Raw genomic sequence first — 21,802 nt, 5'->3', positions numbered from 1 at the left:
TATTATACTCATAGAACTGGAAGGGACCCTGAAAGGTCATTGAGTCCAGCCCCCTGCCTTCACTAGCAGGACCAAGTACTGATTTTGCCCTAGAACCCTAAGTGGCCCCCTCAAGGATTGAGCTCACAACCCTGGGTTTAGCAGGCCAATGCTCAAACCTCTGAGCTATCCCTCCCTCCTGAATATGAATAGAAGACAAGTGGGGTTACAAAGCAAATAAAACACTTTCTAGTGACTAAAACTTAATTTCAGCAAGTTACAATCTTTGTGTAAGCAAGTTTCTCGCTTACAGTGAAGTTTCCACCACTCTTGCTTTTCAGGCCAAGAGGATCAGCTTTAATAGGCACAACAGGTGCTATACCCTATCGACCCTTAGGTGAAGGGTAACTAAACTGTCTCTTTGCTCCCCTTTATAGTACTTCAAAGTCCATTGTCTTTCTCAGAAAGATTTCTTGGGGTGCAGATTCTGTCCCCCAGCGTGGTTGTTAAATGGTCTTCTCCCCATCTCGTTTAGCTTGATGTCTGTTTACTATACGTGTAAATGTATTTCTGTTGTCCTTTTGCCTGTAACCAAACAGGTCACATAAGTAAATGTACATTTTTGTCTGGGTTCATTCTGTGCCTCCCAAAGGCATTTTTAAAATCCTATTTCCAGCACACATCTACAACTCTTTGTATACAATCTGTGCATACATCACACAATGATTTTCAGAACCAGTGTGTTGCCAGTTTACATATGATACCTTAGATGACACCTTTGAGAGAGCTATTGTGGCAATAGTGTGTTGGGGCAATGAGTGTGTGAGCCCTGATGTAAGTTACAGTATGGGGCCGGGGGTTCTCTGCCAGTGGCCACTGAAGGCCCCCTTCCCTCTTGCAATGCTGCAGGAGGGTCATGGCCCATAACTAAAGCATGTAGGTGCTACAGTAATACAAATTAATAAAGCACAAAATGGGGAAGAACTAGCTAGGTGGTAATGGTGCTGTAAAGGATTTGGGGGTCATAGTGGATCACAAATTGAATGAATCAACAATGTGATGGAGTTGCAAAAAAAGGCTAATATCATTCTGGGGTCTATTAACAGGAATGTCATATGCCAGACACAGGAGTTAATTTCCCCTTTCTACTCGGCATTTGTGAGGACTCAGCTGGAATACTGTGTCCAGTTCTGGGTGCCACACTTTAGGAAAGATGAGGATAAACTGGAGAGAGTCCAGAGGAGAGCAACAAAAACGGTAAAAGGTTTAGAAAATCTGACATGAGGAAAGTGTGTGTGGTGTTTTTTTTTGTTTTTTTTGTTTTTTGTTTTGTAAAAACAAGTGGCATGTTTAGTCTTGAGAAAAGAAGATTGAAGGGGGGACATAAGTCTTTGCAGATGTTGAGGGCTATTGTAAAGGGGACAGTGATCAGTTGTTCTGTGTCTGCCGAAGGTAGGACAAGAAGTGTAATGGGTTTAATCTGAAGCAAGGGAGGTTTATGTTAGATACACCTCTACCCCGATATAATGCGACCGGATATAGCACGGTAAAGCAGTTCTCCGGGGGGGCGGGGCTGCGCACTCCGGTGGATTAAAGGAAGTTCGATATAACGCAGTTTCACCTATAATGCGGTAAGATTTTTTTGGCTCCCGAGGACCGCTTTATATCGAGGTAGAGGTGTATTAGGAAACACTTTCCAACTATAAGGGTAATTAAGCTCTGGAATAGGCTTCCAAGGGAGGTTGTATGGAATCTATCATTGGAGGTTTTTAAGAACAGGTTGGACAGACACCTTTCAGGAATGGTCTAGGTTTACTTGGTCCTGCTTCAGTGCAGCAGGATCGACTAGGTGCCCTCTCAAGGTCCCTTCCAGCACTACATTTCTATGATTCTACAAGCAGGATCTGAAGTGATAACTCCATTCATATTGAGTTCTCTTTGACAACAACAAGGTGTCAGAGATTAGCTAAACTATGGATTGGATGAAATGCCAAGCATTGTTGGGAGAACATTAAAGCCTCTGGTATAGTAAGTCCAGAGATGACAACAGTAGCATTGGTTCAGCACGAATAACCTGCCCTTTTTTTGATGTGATGTACATTATTCTTGGGCCAGGCCAGGCCACTGATCAAGCCTCCTCAGTTTATCAGAGCCACTGCGACAAATGAGTAAAGTGAATATGCTTTGAGTCCCCAACAATGTGTCTTACCACATGAAGTACAGCTGGCAGAGGAGACAAACCAGAGCAATCAAGAGAGGCAGATGTTCATGCAAGGTATTGTGCTCTGTCTACATTTACTGAACCTTATTTCTGGTGTGTGCTTGAAAATAGAAGGGGGTTTACTGAGTCAGCATTGCAAGATGCTGATGTTTATAAGGACAATGATAGCTGCCAGTAAAAAAGTATGCTTACCATTTCCCAGAGATGAACAAAGCTGCAAATAGGGCCTATAATATTTCTGGTGCTGCTTCGTTCTCTGCCCAAACCCCCCCACGTTAATGTGGCATAGCCAAACTCCCATTCCTGCTGCCTTTGCAACCAAACTGCTTTTTTTTCTATAAGCTTCTAGTTATCAGTATAGCTGATTTCATAAGGAGAGAAATAGCAATCATACCCATTTAACTGTCTCTTATTTAAATTTATTAACGCCAAACAGAACACCAGATTGATTTAAGGCATTATGTTTTATTGGGAACCAAAGTCCCAAGCAGTAATAAAGTAATTGGTACATGAAGCCCAGAATTCCTCATTGGCAGGCAGGAGAAGGACAAATATTTAGTACAGATATTCACCTCTGTTCTTTCTCCTTATAATAAAGACAACATTCAAGGGCACAAACACATAAACATTAGGAATTTTGGAAAAGTATGTATATGATTATTCTTCAGTTCCTACTATTGCTTCTAAAAGCACTAATCAAGAATAGACATTTCTGAAACTAATGGTGCACATTCTAAAGAATACATAGTATTTTACCAGTGACTTCCTGAGACAGACCTTAACAAGTCCAGCATACAGCAGCATTCCAGTCCTGCAACAGGAATAAATGCCTGCTGCCAAATATAACTAATCTCTGCTCTGCTTCTTCAACAGACCAGGAAGGCTCAGCTGCCATGCTGAGTCTAGAAGGTGCTGAGAGCCCCCTTCCGTTGCAGCTGCTTGCATTTCAGTGGAATAGAAAAGGAAAATTACCAGACCTCCTTCTAAAAACTTGAAGAGGAAAAAGCTGGCAAAGGACTAAATATTGAGCTACAGATACCCAAAGCAGACGAGAGTAAAACTGCAGATATATAACCAATGACTTCATGAGTGTATAGGCCAAGAGATGCAAATCAGAAAGCCAGGCTCAACTTCTGAGGCAAATATTTGAGGCCTCTACTCCCACCATGAAAAAGGAAGAGTGAGAACTTACTCTGGAGTATTAATGTAGTGTCACCTTCCACCAACCTCACTCTGGAATCTTTCATTCTAGTAGTGGTTCCTTTAACCTCCATGTTGTCCTTGTCCTACCTGTTATTCTACTCTTTCTTACTAACACTGTCCCCAGTGACCTGTTTCAATGCCTGTTGAAATCAATGGAAAAACTCCCGTTGACTTAAATGAGCACTTGATCAGGCCCTAAACCTAATGTCTTCCTCAGTGCAATAACTCAGACACTATCCAAATGTACAGTCAGTCTTAACAAACTATATTATTTTCAGATCCCAAGTCAGGGTGTGATTGTTTATTAAAAGCTGTATTTTACAATATACCATATGTACCATGGTTTCCTAAAGAATGAGAAATAAAAACGTTGATACCTGAAATATTTTCTCTTCGAATTTGAATCAGATAAATTAGTCAAAAATTATAGTTGCTGTAATAATAAATACATAAAAGGTACTCCCATACTTAATCAGTTTGAGCATTATCCATATCCAAGAGGTAGGTATTCAAAGTCAGATATTGCACAGCTCAGTTTGTAGCCTACGGCTGTTGAAACTTGATTATTTTCTCTTCTCTACCATTTGCTGCTGTATTGGCAGAGAACACTTTGCATTAAGTTAGCTTTCCTGACATGGTCTCCTGTCTATCAGGAATTGGAGGCTGCTGAGATGTATTAAATTTGTCTTCAAATTATTCTGTCTGTCTGTTGGAAAACCTCCCCATTTTGTCATATAGTGTTGTATAAACCACAGCATCCCAAAATGGCATTGGGACATACTCTGACAATATCATAACATTTCAAAAGGCGTCTCATCGCCCTTCAGCCTCATGAGGCATATTCTACTCTTTTGGAGGCAGTATTTAAAGCAGTGTCTTGCTCTTGGGGTAATCCAGATATAATTTCATTAACCAGGAAGTAAAGAATAGGCAGGATCCCAAGAATCCCTGTGGTTGCACTCTATTAACGTTTGGTATGCATGGTAAAAATAGTATCCCAGCTGGTACAAGCCGGAGTTCCTGAAACGCCATACATAATGCACTTTGGCAGGCCAGCTAAAGTAAATATCCAGGACATCACATTTGTGATCAACAAAGGCTTACAACACAGTAGATTTAGTACCCTTTCTGGTTGATTTGCTTGGTGCTTTGTCTAGTAGATGGAGAATGGGCAGTTGAGTTCCATCAGTAGATCCATTGCAGCTGGAAAGCCTTATTTACAAATGCTTCTTACCTTAGAGGAATGCTTATTAGTAATAAGAGGCTTCTCTAGGATTGTATATATTTCATTGCTTACCCTGAATGCAATAGCCTTTCCAAGAAATTTGCACATGTTATGTGTTCCAGTGGGCTTTAATCTTTATTTGTGGTCAGTCTCCACAATGCATATAGCTATTCTCCTGCTCACTGAGAGAGAGTCTAGCTGTCATGTTAGGCTAAGTTGCATACAGAAAGAATGAAAGGTGTGTCTTTATCTGAATATTCCAAATACCCTACTCTTAGCAAGCAGTGCTATATGCGGTGGGATAAAAACTTCAAGTCCCAAAATATAGAAATTCCACCATCATTGTCAGGCACACAGTGTATGTATATAGATACGCTATCATGGTTTTATCAAATATTGCTCTGTGGTTGCAGTGTTACAGAGGACAGCAGTGGGTTTATGCTGTTGGATGTTCTCCAGTTTTAACACAGCCTTGAGTAATTCTCCATATAATATATCTGAAGAAATTTGTACAAATGTTTTATAGAAAATGTGAAAAATTTTCTCTTCTGCTAAACTGAAACTTAAACTAATTTTATTCTTGAATTTGTCACTCATTAAAGCAGGCTAAACAAGAGATGTACCTATGAAAATTTACATCACTACTTTTCTTTTCTATGGTTATCTGTTGAGTTGTTTTAATCAGAGCTAAAACTGACTAGCTTCACAGGCTAATAATTTTAATTGCCACTTCTTTTGTTTATAGGTTTTTATAATAAACTCTTCAAATATATTTCTTCTTGAGCCTTCAAATGAAATTAAAACTCTTTTGGATGAGCACACTGATATGTGTAAACGCATTCTTAATATCTACCGTCACATGGTGGTGCAAGTAACAATGGACAAGAAGACTTGGTAAAAAGCTTATGCTTTTATCTTTGATTTTTAATGAACTGGACCAAATATTTAAAACTTTTTAATACCCAGGAAGTCCAATGGGATGGTTTCTACAAAGTGAGTCAATTTCTCTCAACGAGTCACTGTTTTAAGAGTGATGCGTATCTAGGTTTACTTTAAAGTATCATTTTGCTGGAGTTGGTGGTATAAAGTACACATGGACCATCTCCTGCCTTCCCCCTGCAAAAAACAAAACAAAACCCTTTAAATAAACCTAGATAACTATTACAACAGGCACATGTGGACACCTCCATCCTAGCTGGAAGGGGACTGCTTAGTGGAAGGGATAGAAATAGATACCCTCAGCACTAGAAGACAGCATCAGTGATGGTGAGTGGAGCTGTGAGGCACAGATAAGCAGCTGCAATCGTTCTTGCTCCAGAGCTACTGAAAAAGTCCTAGACAGGCACCTTTTCTGAGTAGCCAATGCTGAATGTTCATTTGGGATGTGGGGAGGAAGGAGAAGCAGATAATCTGTATGGCCACTGAGGGCTTCTATTCCAAGGCCAGGGCCAGTCTTATCAGCTTTTGGGAAGGTGGGGGCGGTGTATATAGCCATCCCATTTCCTGGCCTCAACCCTACTAAAAGCTGGATTCAGTACTATTCACTTGCCCATTGGGGGAAATAGTGCTTGAGAGCCGAGAGCTGGGGAAGCCAAGCTCTACCACTTTTGGAGGAAGGATGTTGGGGTTGAATGCCCATTCTACCACTTCCTGTTTGTGGGTATTCTCCCTCCCCCCCCCCTTCATCTCCCATGGTGGTAAGGTGTTTGTATTACCTGTGACCACTTCAGTTTGTTTTTGTGGGGGAAAGGAGCATAGACTTTTTTTTGTTCTCCTTTGTCCCACTCTCTGTGACCTGGGGGTACTTGTCCACTTACCTAGGAAAGTAATAGGAAGATTCTTTTCAGAGAACTGTGTTGGAGTAGGGCTAGCATGAAGGTAGTGGGTGTATACAAGTTCAGTAATTTAATGTTTAAAGGTTTATAATGGTCCTTGTCTGCAACTTATTCTGGTTTCAGGATTTTTTTTTTTATGCAAAAGTCCATCCGCACTCTAACCAGCTTATTCTTTTTCTAACAAACCAGGTACATGGGGCAAAACCCAGCTCCAAAGCTGAGCCATTTCTGTAGTCAGTCTCTCTCTCTCCTCCTCCTCCCCCTACCCCTCCGCCCCTGCCTTGTTCTAATGGAATAGTAGAATGCCACCATGGTCTGCTGCAGCAGAGAGCAACAGCAAATCTTCAAATTTCCAACTTCTTTCATTGTAATTTAAATTTCATTGTCCCTTATTGATGTCTCCTGAGTTCTTCATAAGTAGGGCTACCATCACTATGTATCCATATATGGAAAAACAAAAGTAGTCAGATTTGGTTCTCAGCTATCCAGTGGAGACTTGGGAGTAAAATGGGAATTGCTAGCAAATTCCAATAGATAATTTTAAATGTAACGCCTTCACAGGCTTCATATAACTTTAAACAAACCTTCAACCAACATTATTCAGTTGTGACTGTGAAGACACTTCTTCCCTGCCATTCTCTTTAGATCTGGTAGAATATATTTAGAAAAGTCATCTTCTGTTATGACACCAGTCCCCGGCCAAATACTCTCACTTGGTGCTTTTTTTTTTTTTTTTTAGTGTAGGTTAGGATCAGAAATAGTGATCTAACTAAAAATAACTGCTGCCATTTGGGACTCCTGAGAGCCATGCTTCCTTGAGAGAGCAGGTAGAAAGCCTTATATGACACATGAAAGGGAATCCAGCAGGGGTTCCTTGGTGTGGCAATGGAGAGAGACCGGCAATAAGGGGCAGGAGTGATAGACTTTTTAAAAATAGACTGATGTTGAGCTGTTTCTGACCCTTACACTTCGTGTTTTTTAAAAAATGTTTGTGTAAGGGTAGAAACATAGACAATGATGATTTATTAAGTGTCACAGCCCAAATATATACTGAAAAAGTAACTCAATTTAATATTGCTTTGCAGGGAGCAGATGTTACTTGTGCTGCTCAGGGTCACAGAATCTGTGCTGAAGATGCCATCCCAGGCTTTCCTGCAGTATCAAGGAAGAAAGAACTCCACTTTAGCAGGAAGACTTGCAGGACCTCTTTTTCAGGCAAGTAAATATAAATTTAACGAGAGTTTAACTTTGGCTATGAGGCTGGTTGGTTGCAACAAAAGCAGTTGACGTGTTTGTCATCTGCAGTGGTATTGTAGCCATGTCGGTCCAGAGTATTAGAGACAAGGTGGGTGATGTAATATCTTTTATTGGACCAACTTCAGTTGGTGAGAGAGACAAGCTTTTGAGCTTACATGGCTTCAGGACAGAAGAAGAGCTGTGTGTAAGTTCAAAAGTTTGTGTCTCTCACCAACAGAAGTTGGTCCAATTAAAAAATATTACATCACCCACCTTCTGTCTTTTGTCATCTGTGAGACTAGAATTTTTAATAAGAATATTGCCTAAATATTGGAACCACTGCATATTAAAGGGCTAGTTGCATCTAATAATAGCATTACTATATATAACAACATGCTGACAACTATTTCTCTAAGTTGGGGGTAATTATTTTTTGTCAAGGTCCAGCTCCCCTCCCCATACCCCCATTTGCCTGCCAGCTCCATGCCCACCCTGCCCAGAGAGTAAGGTGACCTTATTTCCCTTATCTGAAAACGGGAAGCACGAGGCTGGCCTGAGGCATCTGGCATTGCTACTCTTCCCCCTCACCCCTCCAAACATTCCTCCGTACCCACCAATTGAGCCAAGTAACAGAAATGGGCCAGGGGGGAGAGGAATGGGTGTGGGCTGGGATCTGGGCCGCAAAGCAAGGTGTGAATGTGTGAGAGTACTTTTGAGCTTGGATTGAGGAGATGAAGCTGTTGGAATCTATGATCAGCTAGAGGTACGATGCCCCTCTGGGGGCTGGGACAGTAGAGGGGCAGGAAGGCTCTGGGTAGTGGGGGGGACCAATGAGACTCCAGATAGCAGCCCTGGGGAGATGGAAGGAGGCCAGGATGTGGCAAAAGCAGGTGATTGGAGACGGATGGGGGAGGGAAAGAGGCCGGTTAGGGCTCCAGGGACTGGCCCCGAAGGACAGTGGGGAGGGCCAGGTTGGGGGCTCGGGGATGGGGACATGAGGCTGGGATTGGGACATGGGACTCTGCTGTTCAGCCAGCCTAGACCCTTAAACCAAATGCCTCAGACCTCCTGAGCCTCCCACTAACTTACATATGCTTTCCCAGAGTTCCACTGATGCTGTGGGCACTCGGGTTAAGCTAGAAGCCCATGTTTGGGATAACATGGCAAGAAAACAAGGAATACAGGCTCTATAAAGGAGTTTCTGAACTGCAGTCATGTTACTGTTAAAGCACTTGAGAGTTACAGATCTTTGGAAAAATACCCTCTAGTCTGATCTCATCCCTTCTGTGCATCCAAGGATTGCCAGCATTTCCAGCAGGGCAAAGTCCCTCATGGCTTCTTTCTTGCATATCCTGTTTTCATCTGGCAATGGTCAGGCCCCACTTGCTTCAGAGCAACACCCTTCTTAAGTAGTCTCTCCTTTTGCAATGTGCTTAGCTGGAAAACTGCAGCCCCACCCTTTTCCCCTTGTAGTGGTTGCCCTACCTGTGCAGAAAACGCATTGTTCCATGGGGATGGGCCAGCAGTAGAGTCATTCAAAGTAGGTAGCCCCAAGTTGCTCTTTTGATGGCTTCTCTGGGGTCTGGAGAATCTCCAGATGCTTTTAAAAAAAGAGAAGAAACAAAATGCATGGGATGTAATCCAAACTAAACTATGTTAAGATCTGAAGAAATCTTTTATAAATCAAACCAATTTGTTCCCACAGCTAAATGACCTAACACACCACACAACTGTGAGTGAAAACAAAAAGGCTTAATCATCACATGGAAATTCATGTAAGATTTGCGTGAAGTAGAGAGGGTGTGTGTGTGTGTGTGTGTTGTGTGCGCGTGTTGTGGACACTATATGGAAATTTCTATTTTTGTTTCAGACAGTAAAGTCTGATGCTTGAATACTCTTCTGTTGCCTTATGTTAACAAGCCAACTATTGTCACTTAAATTACTTATTCTTTTAGACTCTTATAGTAGCCTGGATCAAAGCAAATCTAAACGTGTACATCTCTCGAGAGCTTTGGGATGATTTGCTGTCTGTAATGTCATCACTGACATATTGGGAAGAGCTGGCCACTGAGTGGTCACTGACTATGGAGACGCTAACAAAAGTATTAGCTAGAAACCTATACAGCCTGGACCTCAGTGACTTACCACTGGATAAATTGAGTGAGCAGAAACAGAAAAAGCACAAAGGCAAAGGTAAGATATCCAGCATTATATAATTTAATTATATAAATTGAGTCTTGGAAGGGGCGGGGGGAAGAGGGAGGCGGGCCCTAATATATGTCTAATTAGCTATGTCTGTCTACTGAAATGGGACAACCTCTGTTTTTTTGTAGACTATATTTTGTAAATTAAAAACCACTACATCCTAGCATAGGACCCAATCCTGCAAACAGCTTAAATATTTGCTGGATTAAGCCCATAATTACATATTGCGGAGCGGTATTCCTTTCTCTTTGTGTCAGTTTAATTTAGTTAACTGTAAGCATCAATCATAACCATTAATTTCTGATTAGTAATAAGAGGGAATTATGTCCATTTTCTAGTAATATTTGATAGATTTCTAGTAAACCTTAACTAGATTGTAAGCCCACTGCTAACATTATTCACTTTCTAAATTTTTTAAAGTAAACATGTTATTGGAATATTGATTAAAGTTGTAGTCTGGGCTAGTACTTTGCCACTGACTATGAGAGTTCAGGTTTTGGGCCCACCTTGTTTTGTTTTAGTTGAGGTGTAAGCCTTGAAGAAGGCCAGTTTTGTCAAAATTACTTCGACTGTAATGATTATTTAAGAAAAAAGGAGCCTCTTAATAATGCATTTGAATGTTGCAAGTTTTTAAATCAGATTAGAGTTCAGTGTTGTAGATATTCTATAGAATGCAGAAAATGGGCTATTTTACAGTCCTGAATAATATGAACGGAGGCAGAGTGGCTTAATAGCTAGACTCAGGAAACTGGGATTCTATTCCCAGGTCTGCAATTGGCCTGCTGTGTGAGTTTGGGCAAGTCACTTCATTTCTTTGTGCCTCAGTTTCCCCATTTGTAAAACAGGGGATAACGATACTGACTTCCTTTTGGAAAGCACTTTCACATCTATTGATGAAAAGCACTATGTAAAAATTAGGTATTCTGTTACGTGGAAATCTGTTATACAGATGCAATAATTGTAATTTTTCTACAGTCCACTTTTTATCTCTTAGAATCAGACCCGGTTGAGGTGATAGTTCATTCAAAGCCAAGAGAAAGACACTTGCTATAACAGTTCTGCGTGTCATGAATGAGAAATGATGTATTCTGATCTTTGTTTCTCTCTTGGGAGTGGCAGATAGGAATGTTTCTGTATACTCTTATAATTAAATACATTTCATCCTCTACTTAAATGCCTTATCTTAGGTAGGGGAATCTGTGAAGCCCCAAGAAATCCCTGGTTTTCACTGTATTACTTGGTATTGTGAGGATTGGATGAATACATCTTCCTCCTAAATTGGCCTAGAGGTGTCACTCTAAAGCACACTTTCTCTTCTCCCTGTCCTTCATAGCCTTCCCATCCCTGCTACCCACAGTGAAACTAAGATTGAGTCGTAAATTTGCATCTCTTCATGTCATCAGTGTTTGAAAGAGTCTGTTCTCAGATAAGAATGTATGCAGTTAACTGAACATTTGCTGGAACATGTCTTTTGAATCATGGAACAGTACTACACATGCATGAAAGCACAAATATCATATATCTTTTTCTGTATTCAGCCACAGAACCCAAAAAAGAATAAATGATGAAAAGAGATGTTTATCTAGAAGTGAACAGTCTTCATAGAGCTCCACTAAGTCATTCATTATTAAATGTGATTTTGGAGGTGATTAGTCAATTAATTTTTTTTTTGGCAAGCTTCCTTATACTTCCTATTTGGTAAGGGTACATACACCCACATCTGCAAATAGCAATGAGGATATTGCTCTGATTATGGCACATTCTGCAAATAAGATGTATTTTCAATTACTTTACTCCTCATCAAGCATCACTTTGAATGTTGTCGATAAATTCCAAAATATTTAACTTCTTTTCATTGAGGAAAACCAAACCACAATTTTCAGGCATGGAGAACATAATGCTTTAAGTAATGGTGGAAGGGGAAGACCAAGGACAGGGTAGGCTCATTACTACTAATGGGGGGGAGGGTTAGCAATCAATTTGCAAGCACCTATAAGAAGATAATAAGGTGATAAATAACAGTCAGCATGGATTTGTCAAGAAGAAATCGTGTCAAACCAACCTAATAGCTTTCTTTGACAGGGAAACAAGCCTTGTGGATAGAGGGGAAGCAGTAGATGTGATATGATCTTGACTTTAGGAATGCTTTTGATACTGTCTGGCGTGATCTTCTCATAAACAAAGTAGGGAAATACAACCTAGTTGGAGCTACTATAAGGTGGGTGCATAACTGGTTGGAAAACCATGCCCAGAGAGTAGTTATCAGTGATTCACAGTCAAGCTGGAATATCAAGTGGAGTCCCACAGGGATCAGTTCTGGGTCCGGTTCTGTTCAATATCTTCATCAAGGATTTAGATGATGGAAGGAAGTCCAGAGAAAAGCAACAAAAATAATTAATGGTCTAGAACAGAGTTTCTCAAACTGGGGGTCTGCGAGGGTACTCCAGGGGGTCCGCCGGCCCCATTGATCAACTCCTCCCCCTCCCTCCCAGTGCTTCCTGCATGCCGGGAAACAGCTATTCAGTGGCATGCAGGAGGCACTGAGAGGGAGGGGGAGGAGTGGGGACGGAGTGTGCTTGGGGCAGGGGGTGGAAAGAGGCGTTAAAGAGGGGCAGAGGTGGAGTGAGGGCAGGAAGTGGTGGGGTGTGGGTGGGGCCCTGGGGAAAGGGGTGGAGTGGGGGCAGGGCTTGGGGCTGAGCAAGGGGGGACTTGGTGGTCCAAAACATTTTAAATCAAAATGGCGGTCTTTGAGTTGCTAAAATTTGAGAACTGCTGGTCTAGGAAAAAATATGACCTTTGAGAGAAGGTTGGAGAAGAGAAGACTGAGAGAGGATAGAACAGTTTTTAAGTACATCAAAGGTTGTTACAAGGAGGAGGGAGGAAAATTGTTCTCCTTAACCTCTAAGGATAGGAAAAGAAGCAGTGGGACATTGCAGCAAGGGCAGTTTAAGTTGAACATTAGAAAAAACTTCCTGTCAGGGTAATTAAGCACTGGAATAAATTGCCTAGGGAGGTCGTGAAATTGCCATCTCTGGAAATTTTTAAGAGCTGTTTAGGCAAACACCTGTCAGGGATGGTCTAGATAATACTGCAGGGGACTAGACTAGAGGACCTCTTGAGTCCCTTCCAGTCCTAAGATTCTATATCTGGTGCATACTGCTACATAGTGGATCAGTATTCTGTGAGGGCATACTTCATTTGTTGGTTATCCTTTGTTCATTTGTTTCTTGGAATACAAGTAGCTTATTCAAATAGCTCCAGCAGCTGCAGTAGCCATACTGATGTCTGTTTAACTTATTTGGGGATTTACAAAATTGTCATTCAGAATTTACTACTTTCTCTTTGAGATGGTTGCATTAGGATTTCACATAGAGATCAATTTAATATTGAGATCATAAAAGCCTTTTCCAATGAGCTAGTCCTATTTTTTCTCTTTCATGTTGGTGTTAAGATGTTTTAGCATCTTAGTTACTTATGGTGCCTGAATCTTTACGGTGTATAATTATTTTCCAACAAAAATCAATTAGTTAATACATGATTTTTAAATATCTTGCTTTGTATGTCTCACTTCTAATAGAGACAACAAAAGATGAAATACAGTGCACTCCCATTTATCCAAATGGCCTGGGGGACATTCGAATGTTTTGGATAACTGGTTGTTCATATAGATGAAAGTGCTATTAGCTGCAGTAGGGCTATATGGAGAGAGACTGTGGATTTGGTAACTAGGATTTTTGGATAAAGGGAATTTGTATAGCTGGAATTATACTTTATATTAAATGCTTTGGAAATAAAGGGGGGAAAACTATCCACAGTTGTTCATTTTATTTTGTATGGCCTTGCTAAGCTCACTTTTCTTGGGTTTGTGTATTGGAAAGGTCAGAAAGGAATTACAACAGTAATTGCACTAGAAGCTTTGACCTAGTATGGACATATTTCAATTGATGTTGTTTGGATGGGGTTCATAAATGTGGTTTTAAAAAGTTTTGTTCAGCTTCTGAAGTCACATGCTTGGCATTACGAGACTCTACATTTGAAGCTAAGTGGAAATTATTTGAAAAGGTGACCACTGCAAAGGTCTAGTCTATGAACATTTCAGGTGACTAAGTGAATAGATTAAAAATTTTATAATTTTTGCAGGAGTTGGGCATGAGTTCCAAAAATCATCGGTTGATAAGTCCTTTTCTAGAGGTTGGAGCCGTGATCAGCCTGGACAGGCACCAATGAGACAGCGCAGTGCTACAACGACTGGATCTCCAGGGACAGAAAAGGCAAGAAGCATAGTACGGCAGAAAACAGTTGGTATGTATCTGTACAAACTGAGATATGTGACGTGAGGGAAGAGGGAAAGAATTCATAACTGAACATTTTTGTATCTACATAGTGAACTTTCCCACACAAGTTTCATGTGTGGTAATTAGTAATGTATGTAAATATATATTATGCAATCTTATGTGGTGTTTTTGGGGGGTAAGTGAATAGCATTTTGTTACTTGTATATAGATTTTTAACAAACACAGGTCATGCAAATGATGTATTAATGCGTAATGTTTTACCCAATTGCTTAGGCACAGTTTAGCTGTACTTAAAACAACAACAAAACTGCTTTATGTGTTAGAAAGAGATGATGACAAGAATAGGCCATCTCAAGAATGATATGCATAGGTGATTAGTATGAGGCTCTCTAAGTAATGCTGTATGGATACATTTTGCACAAAATATGCAATGGATTTCCAAAGTAGAGCAATGAACCGTCTAAAGTATGTGAATCAGCTGGAAGTACTTTGAAGTGTTTTGTCATCTTGGATATATCCCTAAAACCTCTGGTAACTATAAATAGGCACAAACATGTGCAGAGCTAACTTCCTGCAGTGATCAATGCCACTACTATATTCCTTGAAATTAAAAGGTACGGTGACTAGAGTGAAATCCCTGCAAGCTGCATGGACACTTCTCAAAGACACCATAATAGAGGCCCAACTTAAATGTATACCCCGAATTAAAAAACACAGTAAAAGAACTAAAAAAGAGCTACCGTGGCTTAACAACCATGTAAAAGAAGCAGTGAGAGATAAAAAGGCATCTTTTTAAAAAGTGGAAGTCCAGTCCTAGTGAGGTACATATAAAGGAGCATAAACACTGCCAAATTAAGTGTAAAAATGTAATAAGAAAAGCCAAAAAGGAGTTTGAAGAACAGCTAGCCAAAAACTCAAAAGGTAATAACAAAATGTTTAAGTACATCAGAAGCAGGAAATCTGCTAAACAACCAGTGGGGCCTCTGGACAATTGAGATACAAAAGGAGTACTTAAAGACGATGAAGTCATTGCGGAGAAACTGAGGGCACGTCTTCACTACCTGCCGGATCGGTGGGTAGCGATCTGTCTGTCAGGGATCGATTTATCGCGTCTAGTGTAGACGCGATAAAATGGATCCCCGATCGCTCTGCCGTCGACTCTGGAACTCAACCGCAGTGAGAGGCGGAAGCAGAGTCGACGGGGGAGTGGCAGCGGTCGACTCGTCGCCATCCTCACAGCCAGGTAAGTCGACCTAAAATATGCAACTTCCGCTACGCTATTCGCGTAGCGGAAGTTGCATATTTTAGGTCGGAAACCCCCCCGCGCCGCCCCCCCGTAGTGTAGACCTAGCCTAAATGAATTCTTTGCTTCAGTCTTCACGGCTGAGGATGTTAGGGAGATTCCCAAACCTGAGCCGGCTATTGTAGGTGACAAATCTGAGGAATTATCACAGATTGAGGTGTCACTAGAGGAGGTTTTGGAATTAATTGATAAACTTAACAGTAACAAGTCACCGGGACCAGATGGCATTCATCCAAGAGTTCTGAAAGAACTCAAATGTGAAATTGCGGAACTAACAACTATGGTTTGTAACCTGTCCTTTAAATCAGCTTCTGTACTCAATGCCTGGAAGATAGCTAATGTAACGCCAATATTTAAAAAGGGCTCTAGAGGTGATCCCGGCAATTACAGACCAGTAAGTCTAACGTCCGTACCGGGCAAATTAGTTGAAACAATAGTAACGAATAAAATCGTCAGACACATAGAAGAACATAAATTGTTGAGGAAAATCAACATGGTTTCTGTAAAGGGAAATCGTGTCTTACTAATCTATTAGAGTTCTTTGAAGGGGTCAACAAACATGTGGACAAGGGGGATCCAGTGGACATATTGTGCTTAGTTTTCCAGAAAGCCTTTGACAAGGTCCTTCACCAAAGGCTCTTACGTAAAATAAGTTATCATGGGATAAGAGGGAAGATCCTTTCATGGATTGAGAACTGGTTAAGACAGGGAACAAAAGGTAGGAATAAATGGTAAATTTTCAAAATGGAGAGGGGTAACTAGTGGTGTTCCCCAAGGGTCAGTCCTAGGACCTATCCTATTCAACTTATTCATAAATGATCTGGAGAAAGGGGTAAACAGTGAGGTGGCAAAGTTTGCAGATGATACTAAACTGCTCAAGATAGTTAAGACCAAAGCAGACTGTGAAGAACTTCAAAAAGATCTCACAAAACTAAGTGATTGGGCAACAAAATGGCAAATGAAATTTAATGTGGATAAATGTAAAGTAATGCACATTGGGAAAAATAACCCCAACTATACATACAACATGATGGGGGCTAATTTAGCTACAACTAATCAGGAAAGAGATCTTGGAGTTATTGTGGATAGTTCTCTGAAGACATCCACACAGTGTGCAGCGGCAGTCAAAAAAGCAAACAGTATGTTGGGAATCATTCAAAAAGGGGGAGAGAATAAGAAGGAGAATATCTTATTGCCCTTATATAAATCCATGGTACGCCCACATCTTGAATATTGTGTACAGATGTGGTCTCCTCATCTCAAAAAAGATCTACTGGCATTAGAAAAAGTTCAGAAAAGGGCAACTAAAATGATTAGGGGTTTGGAACTGGTCCTATATGAGGAGAGATTAAAGAGACTAAGACTTTTCGGCTTGGAAAAGAGGAGACTAAGGAGAGATATGATAAAGGTATGTAAAATCATGAGTGGTGTGGAGAAAGTGAATAAGGAAAAGTTATTTACTTGTTCCCATAATATAACTAGGGGCCACCAAATGAAATTAATGGGCAGCAAGTTTAAAACAAATAAAAGGAAGTTGTTCTTCACACAGCACACAGTCAACCTGTGGAACTCCTTGCCTGAGGAGGTTGTGAAGACTAGGACTATAAGAGGGTTTAAAAGAGAACTGGATAAATTCATGGAGGTTAAGTCCATTAATGGCTATTAGCCAGGATGGTAAGGAATGGTGTCCCTAGCCTCTGTCTGTCAGAGGGTGGTGATGGATGGTAGGAGAGAGATCACTTGATCATTACCTGTTAGGTTCACTCCCTCTGGGGCACCTGGCATTGGCCACTGTTGGTAGACAGGATACTGGGCTGGATGGACCTTTGATCTGACCCAGTACGGCCATTCTTATGTTCTTATGTTCCTGAAGACATTTTTTTTTTCCTGTTTTAAAAATGAGTCATGCTAGAAGTGTTTTAGGTGGATTACTTAATGGAGACTTCATTCATGCTTTGTATGACTGACTTAGAAAATGCAAATGTGACTTGGACTAAAAACTTACTTATTATGAATTATCGCCTAAGATGATCTCAGTTGTTCTCTATTGCTTGAAGGAAAATTGCAGTTGTTTACATTCAAAAGATAAATTGTTTTTTTAGAAATGTCTGTTGCTGTTTTAATATCTCCATAATGGTAAATTATGTTAGCCTTATTCAGTGAGAGAAGTAATTTTACTGATACTGCATAACAGCTGGTATGTTTTGAGACAGTTTGAGATGCAGCTAATGCATGTCATCAATTGAATATATAATTGAGGTAGACTTTCAGAAATGCAAGTATTTCTCCTCTTTCCCCCTCAAATTCTGGAGGGTAATTAAAATTTTTAAATCAGTGTTTAAATTAACTGTTAGTTTTCTTAAGAATATCTTACAACACTATTAGTTTCTACTATTTATTACTAGTGGGGTCTGTTCTGGGTCCAGTTCTATTCAATGTTTTCATTAATGAAGACTTCGATAATGGAGTGAAGAGTATGCTTATAAAATTTGTGGATGATACCAAGCTGGAATGGTCTGCTAGCACTTTGGAGGACAGGATTAGAATTCAAAATGACTTTGACAAATTAGAGAGTTGGTCTGAAATCAACAAGATGAAATTCAGTAAAGGCAAGTGCAAAGTACTACACTTGTGCATTTAATATTTTTCTTCCTGACTACAAAATGGGGAATGAATGGCTAGACAGTAGTACTCCTGAAAAGGATCCAGGAGTTATAGTGGATTGCAGATTGCATATAAATCAACAATGTGATGCAGTTGCAAAAAAAGGCTAAAATTCTGGGGTGTATTAACAGGAGTGTTATATTTAAGATGCAGGAGATAATTGTCCTTTTTGCTTGGCACTGGGGAGTCTTCAGCTGGAATATTGTGTCCAGTTTTGGGTGCCACACTTTAAGAAAGATGTGGATAAATTGGAGAGAAAAAAAGTTTAGAAAATGTGACCTATGAGGAAAGCTTAAAAAAATTGGAGTAGTTTAATCTTGAGAAAAGAAAACTGAGGGGGACCTGATACAAAGAGGATTGTGATCAGTTTTTCTCAGGTCCAGTGAAGGTAGGATAAGAAGTAATGTTCTTAATTTGCAGCAAAGGAGATTTAGGTTAGATATTAGGAAAAACTTTCTAACTAAAAGTGTAGTTGAGCACTGGAGTAGGAATCCCTGTTAGAGGTTTTTAAGAGCATCTTACACAAACACATGCCAGGGATGGTCAACATATACTTGCTCCTACCTTAGCACAGGGACTGGACTAGATGACCTGTCAACATTTCTGATTCTGTGATTATTTGTTTGTTTAGCACCTAAAGCCTCCATCAGGGCTGGGGATCCATTGTGCAAATGTGTAGGAAGACACAATCTCTGCCCCAAAAAGCTTAAAAACAACTTCAAATGTCTGCCTTTCTCATGCATTCAAACACCAATCTGCGTTTCCTGTCTCATGCTGATAAGTTGACCGCTTGTAGTTTGACTAAGTATTCTTCATTATGGTTCAGATACTTAAAATGTAATTATTGGGTCTCTATAGTTCATTTGTGATTACCCTTGTATGAGAGTTTTCTGTTAACCTTCAGTGCCTTAACAAGATGATACCAAATTAAAGATCCTGTTACATTTTTGCTGTCTCTAATTATTAATTTCAAAAGATAGATATTGTATTGCAGTGGTCCCCAACCTTTTTCGTCTGGCCGGTGCCAGACGACGAGCCACGGAGGACCGTGGCGGCGGATGACCATCTGCTGAAATGCCGCCGGCAAGCGGCAACATCAATAGGCGTCGCCGTCGACAAGCAGCGTCATCCAGAGGCGTCGCCACCGAAATGCCGCTGAAAATCGGCGGCATTTCGGCGCCGCCGCCTCTGGATGTTGCTGCTTGTCAGCCAGCCAGTACGCGGGCGCACTTAGATGCCATGGCACCCACAGGCACTGCATTGGGGACTCCTGTTGTATGGTTTCATTCCTAAATCACTGAAATTTATCCAGGTCAAGCTATATATTGACCTGATCAGTAACAAACTAATCTGATTTTAGTCTCATTGTAACATATCATCTGTTTGTTTTTTCTCCCCCAAACAATCCTATCGCATGAAAGAATCTTAACAGGACTATTTTTTTATTAATATAACCATTTAAAAAAATTCATAAATCTCTTCATGCTTACATGGGAATATATTTTCTGTGCACAAGTGTCCCAGCACTAATATTACAGTTATAAGGTGCAAACCCCAAAAATAGGTGCCAGAGCCAGCCCCCCAAATCCCTATAGGTTTTAAAAAAATTATGAAGTGATTAACAGTCCATTTGTGATATACAGTAACATACTCCAATATCCTTTTGGCTACTAATTTTTTCATATATATTTACAATTTACTTTGGAATAAGTAATCTGATAATTTTAAAAATTGAACTCTGATATTAGCTACATTTTTCTGCAAACGTCTTTATCAAACTGTTACTGTACTACTTGACATACAATAAATTAAGTAAAATGTGTAATGAGTTTCCTTCTTCAGTTTTTTTAAATACAGAGAGTTAATGATTTTTAGTTGCCAGAGTTAACTTCTGCAGCTGGTGGTGATGCCTAGCATTAGCAACTAATTTGTTTGAGAACATCAAGGTTCCCCCTCCCACCCTAAATATGTAAGGCTGGCTCTAGTGAGTTAATTGAACCCTGCCATATTTTAATCCTGTGCTTTATTTTCTTCTCCCTCATAAACATAATTCTCATCAGGAGAGGAGAGAGACACCAAGATCTTAACCCTATGCTAATATCTTAAAGCACTAGGAAGGCATTGCTTTGGTTTCTTATTTGAAATAAATGGAACATAAATTGATTGTGACCGTGGTTGTAATTGTAAGACCTTGGTGCCCAGGGGTAGAATATATCTTCTCCTACACTGTATTTGGTTATCAGATCCTCTTAAATTCTATATGGACTCTGCAAACAGACCTGAATTTAGGTCTGGAATGGAGTCAGTCCTCAGATGTTGTGTTTGGTCTTTGATATACAGTATATTTCCTTTGATTGTTGGTAATATACTCCTTATATGTTTGAGTAGGGGAAGTATATGTTGAATATTTTTACGGTAAGAAAAAGATGGGGGTATTTTTCTATCTGTATGTTTTGTAGATGTCTGTGTCACCTCTGTTTTGAGCCATCCTCATGCCAGCACCCATTAGTTGCGCGCGCACACATTTTTGTGTATGTGTTTGACTCGAGTAAAATTCACAGTTTCTCTGATATGCAGTGTGTACATTTATTAGCCTGATCTTATGTAAAGTATTTTTTCAAAAAGGGCCTTTTAACTTTGTATGCATATGGGTTGAAAAATCTTTTGTTGGGCTAGAGATCAGGATTCATAGCCTAAGCAGCAGATTCTGATCCTAGAGGTATATCATAACATGAAAAATCCACTAATTACTACACTTGTCTGCAAGAACAATAGTGAATGATGTGAGATATTTACTGATGCATATCTTAGGTGAGAATGTGGCCCCAAATAGTCAACAGGTCAGGGTAAAATAGGCATACAATGAAAACAGCAAATATGGCATATCCATCTGCCTCCTCTACTCCCTTCCCCCATCACCTCCCCAAATCAAGATATGGAAGGAGAATAAATATTTTTAATTTTACTATTACTCTATACAGAGAAAAAATATCAAGACTCTTCCTTGTGAACTTTCAGAATTGTACGGTACAATTTATTGTAAAAAATGCTGCTACACAACCTTCACTCATTTGAAAACCTCAAATCCTGGTAATAAGACTCCCCTTACTTGACTATTGATACTAATATAGCACATCTTATTTAAACTAAAATAATTTTAAAATTTGAGCTAGACTGGCTAATGCATTCACAGCACTTCATAGGCAGTTGTCTTAATAATATTGATCTGCATTTTTATCTTGGAAAGGCAGTTTAAATTTCCATTATCTCAATTGGACTGTTCAGAAGGCTTTGAAACACTATTCCAGGGCATGGAGTTGGGGAGACAAGCTCCTGATTACAAGGAACGCTTCATTTTAAGAAGAACAGGAGTACTTGTGGCACCTTAGAGACTAACAAATTTATTTGCGCATAAGCTTTCGTGGGCTACAGCCCACTTCATCAGATGCATAGAAGGGAACATATAGTAAGAAGTTGTGTGTGTGTGTGTGTGTGTGTGTGTGTGTGTGTGTGTACACACAAACACCCCCAAACTTTTAGAATAAGATACTAGACATTTTATTTATTTATTTATTTATTTATTTATATGTAATATATATATATATACACACACACACACACACACACACACACACA

The 21,802-nt window shown here is 40.0% G+C and overlaps 1 protein-coding gene across 2 annotated transcripts in view; it reads left to right on the top strand.

Moving 5' to 3' along the window:
- The window catches only part of RALGAPA1 (Ral GTPase activating protein catalytic alpha subunit 1), a 240,762-nt gene that overhangs the window by 54,573 nt on the left and 164,387 nt on the right, over positions 1-21,802 (top strand). For both annotated transcript variants that reach the window (XM_024195992.3, XM_026651454.2), the window contains exons 13-16: positions 5,374-5,522; positions 7,549-7,678; positions 9,655-9,892; positions 14,045-14,206. In XM_024195992.3, coding sequence (XP_024051760.2) covers positions 5,374-5,522; positions 7,549-7,678; positions 9,655-9,892; positions 14,045-14,206 — 679 coding nt within the window. The remainder of the gene's footprint in view (positions 1-5,373; positions 5,523-7,548; positions 7,679-9,654; positions 9,893-14,044; positions 14,207-21,802) is intronic.

The sequence above is a fragment of the Terrapene carolina genome, unplaced genomic scaffold, assembly GCF_002925995.2.
Source record: "Terrapene carolina triunguis isolate 2854851 unplaced genomic scaffold, T_m_triunguis-2.0 Scaffold96, whole genome shotgun sequence".
NCBI lineage: Eukaryota > Metazoa > Chordata > Testudines > Emydidae > Terrapene > Terrapene triunguis.
Note: the sequence above shows the minus strand (reverse complement) of the source record. Positions and strands in the feature narration are given on the sequence as shown.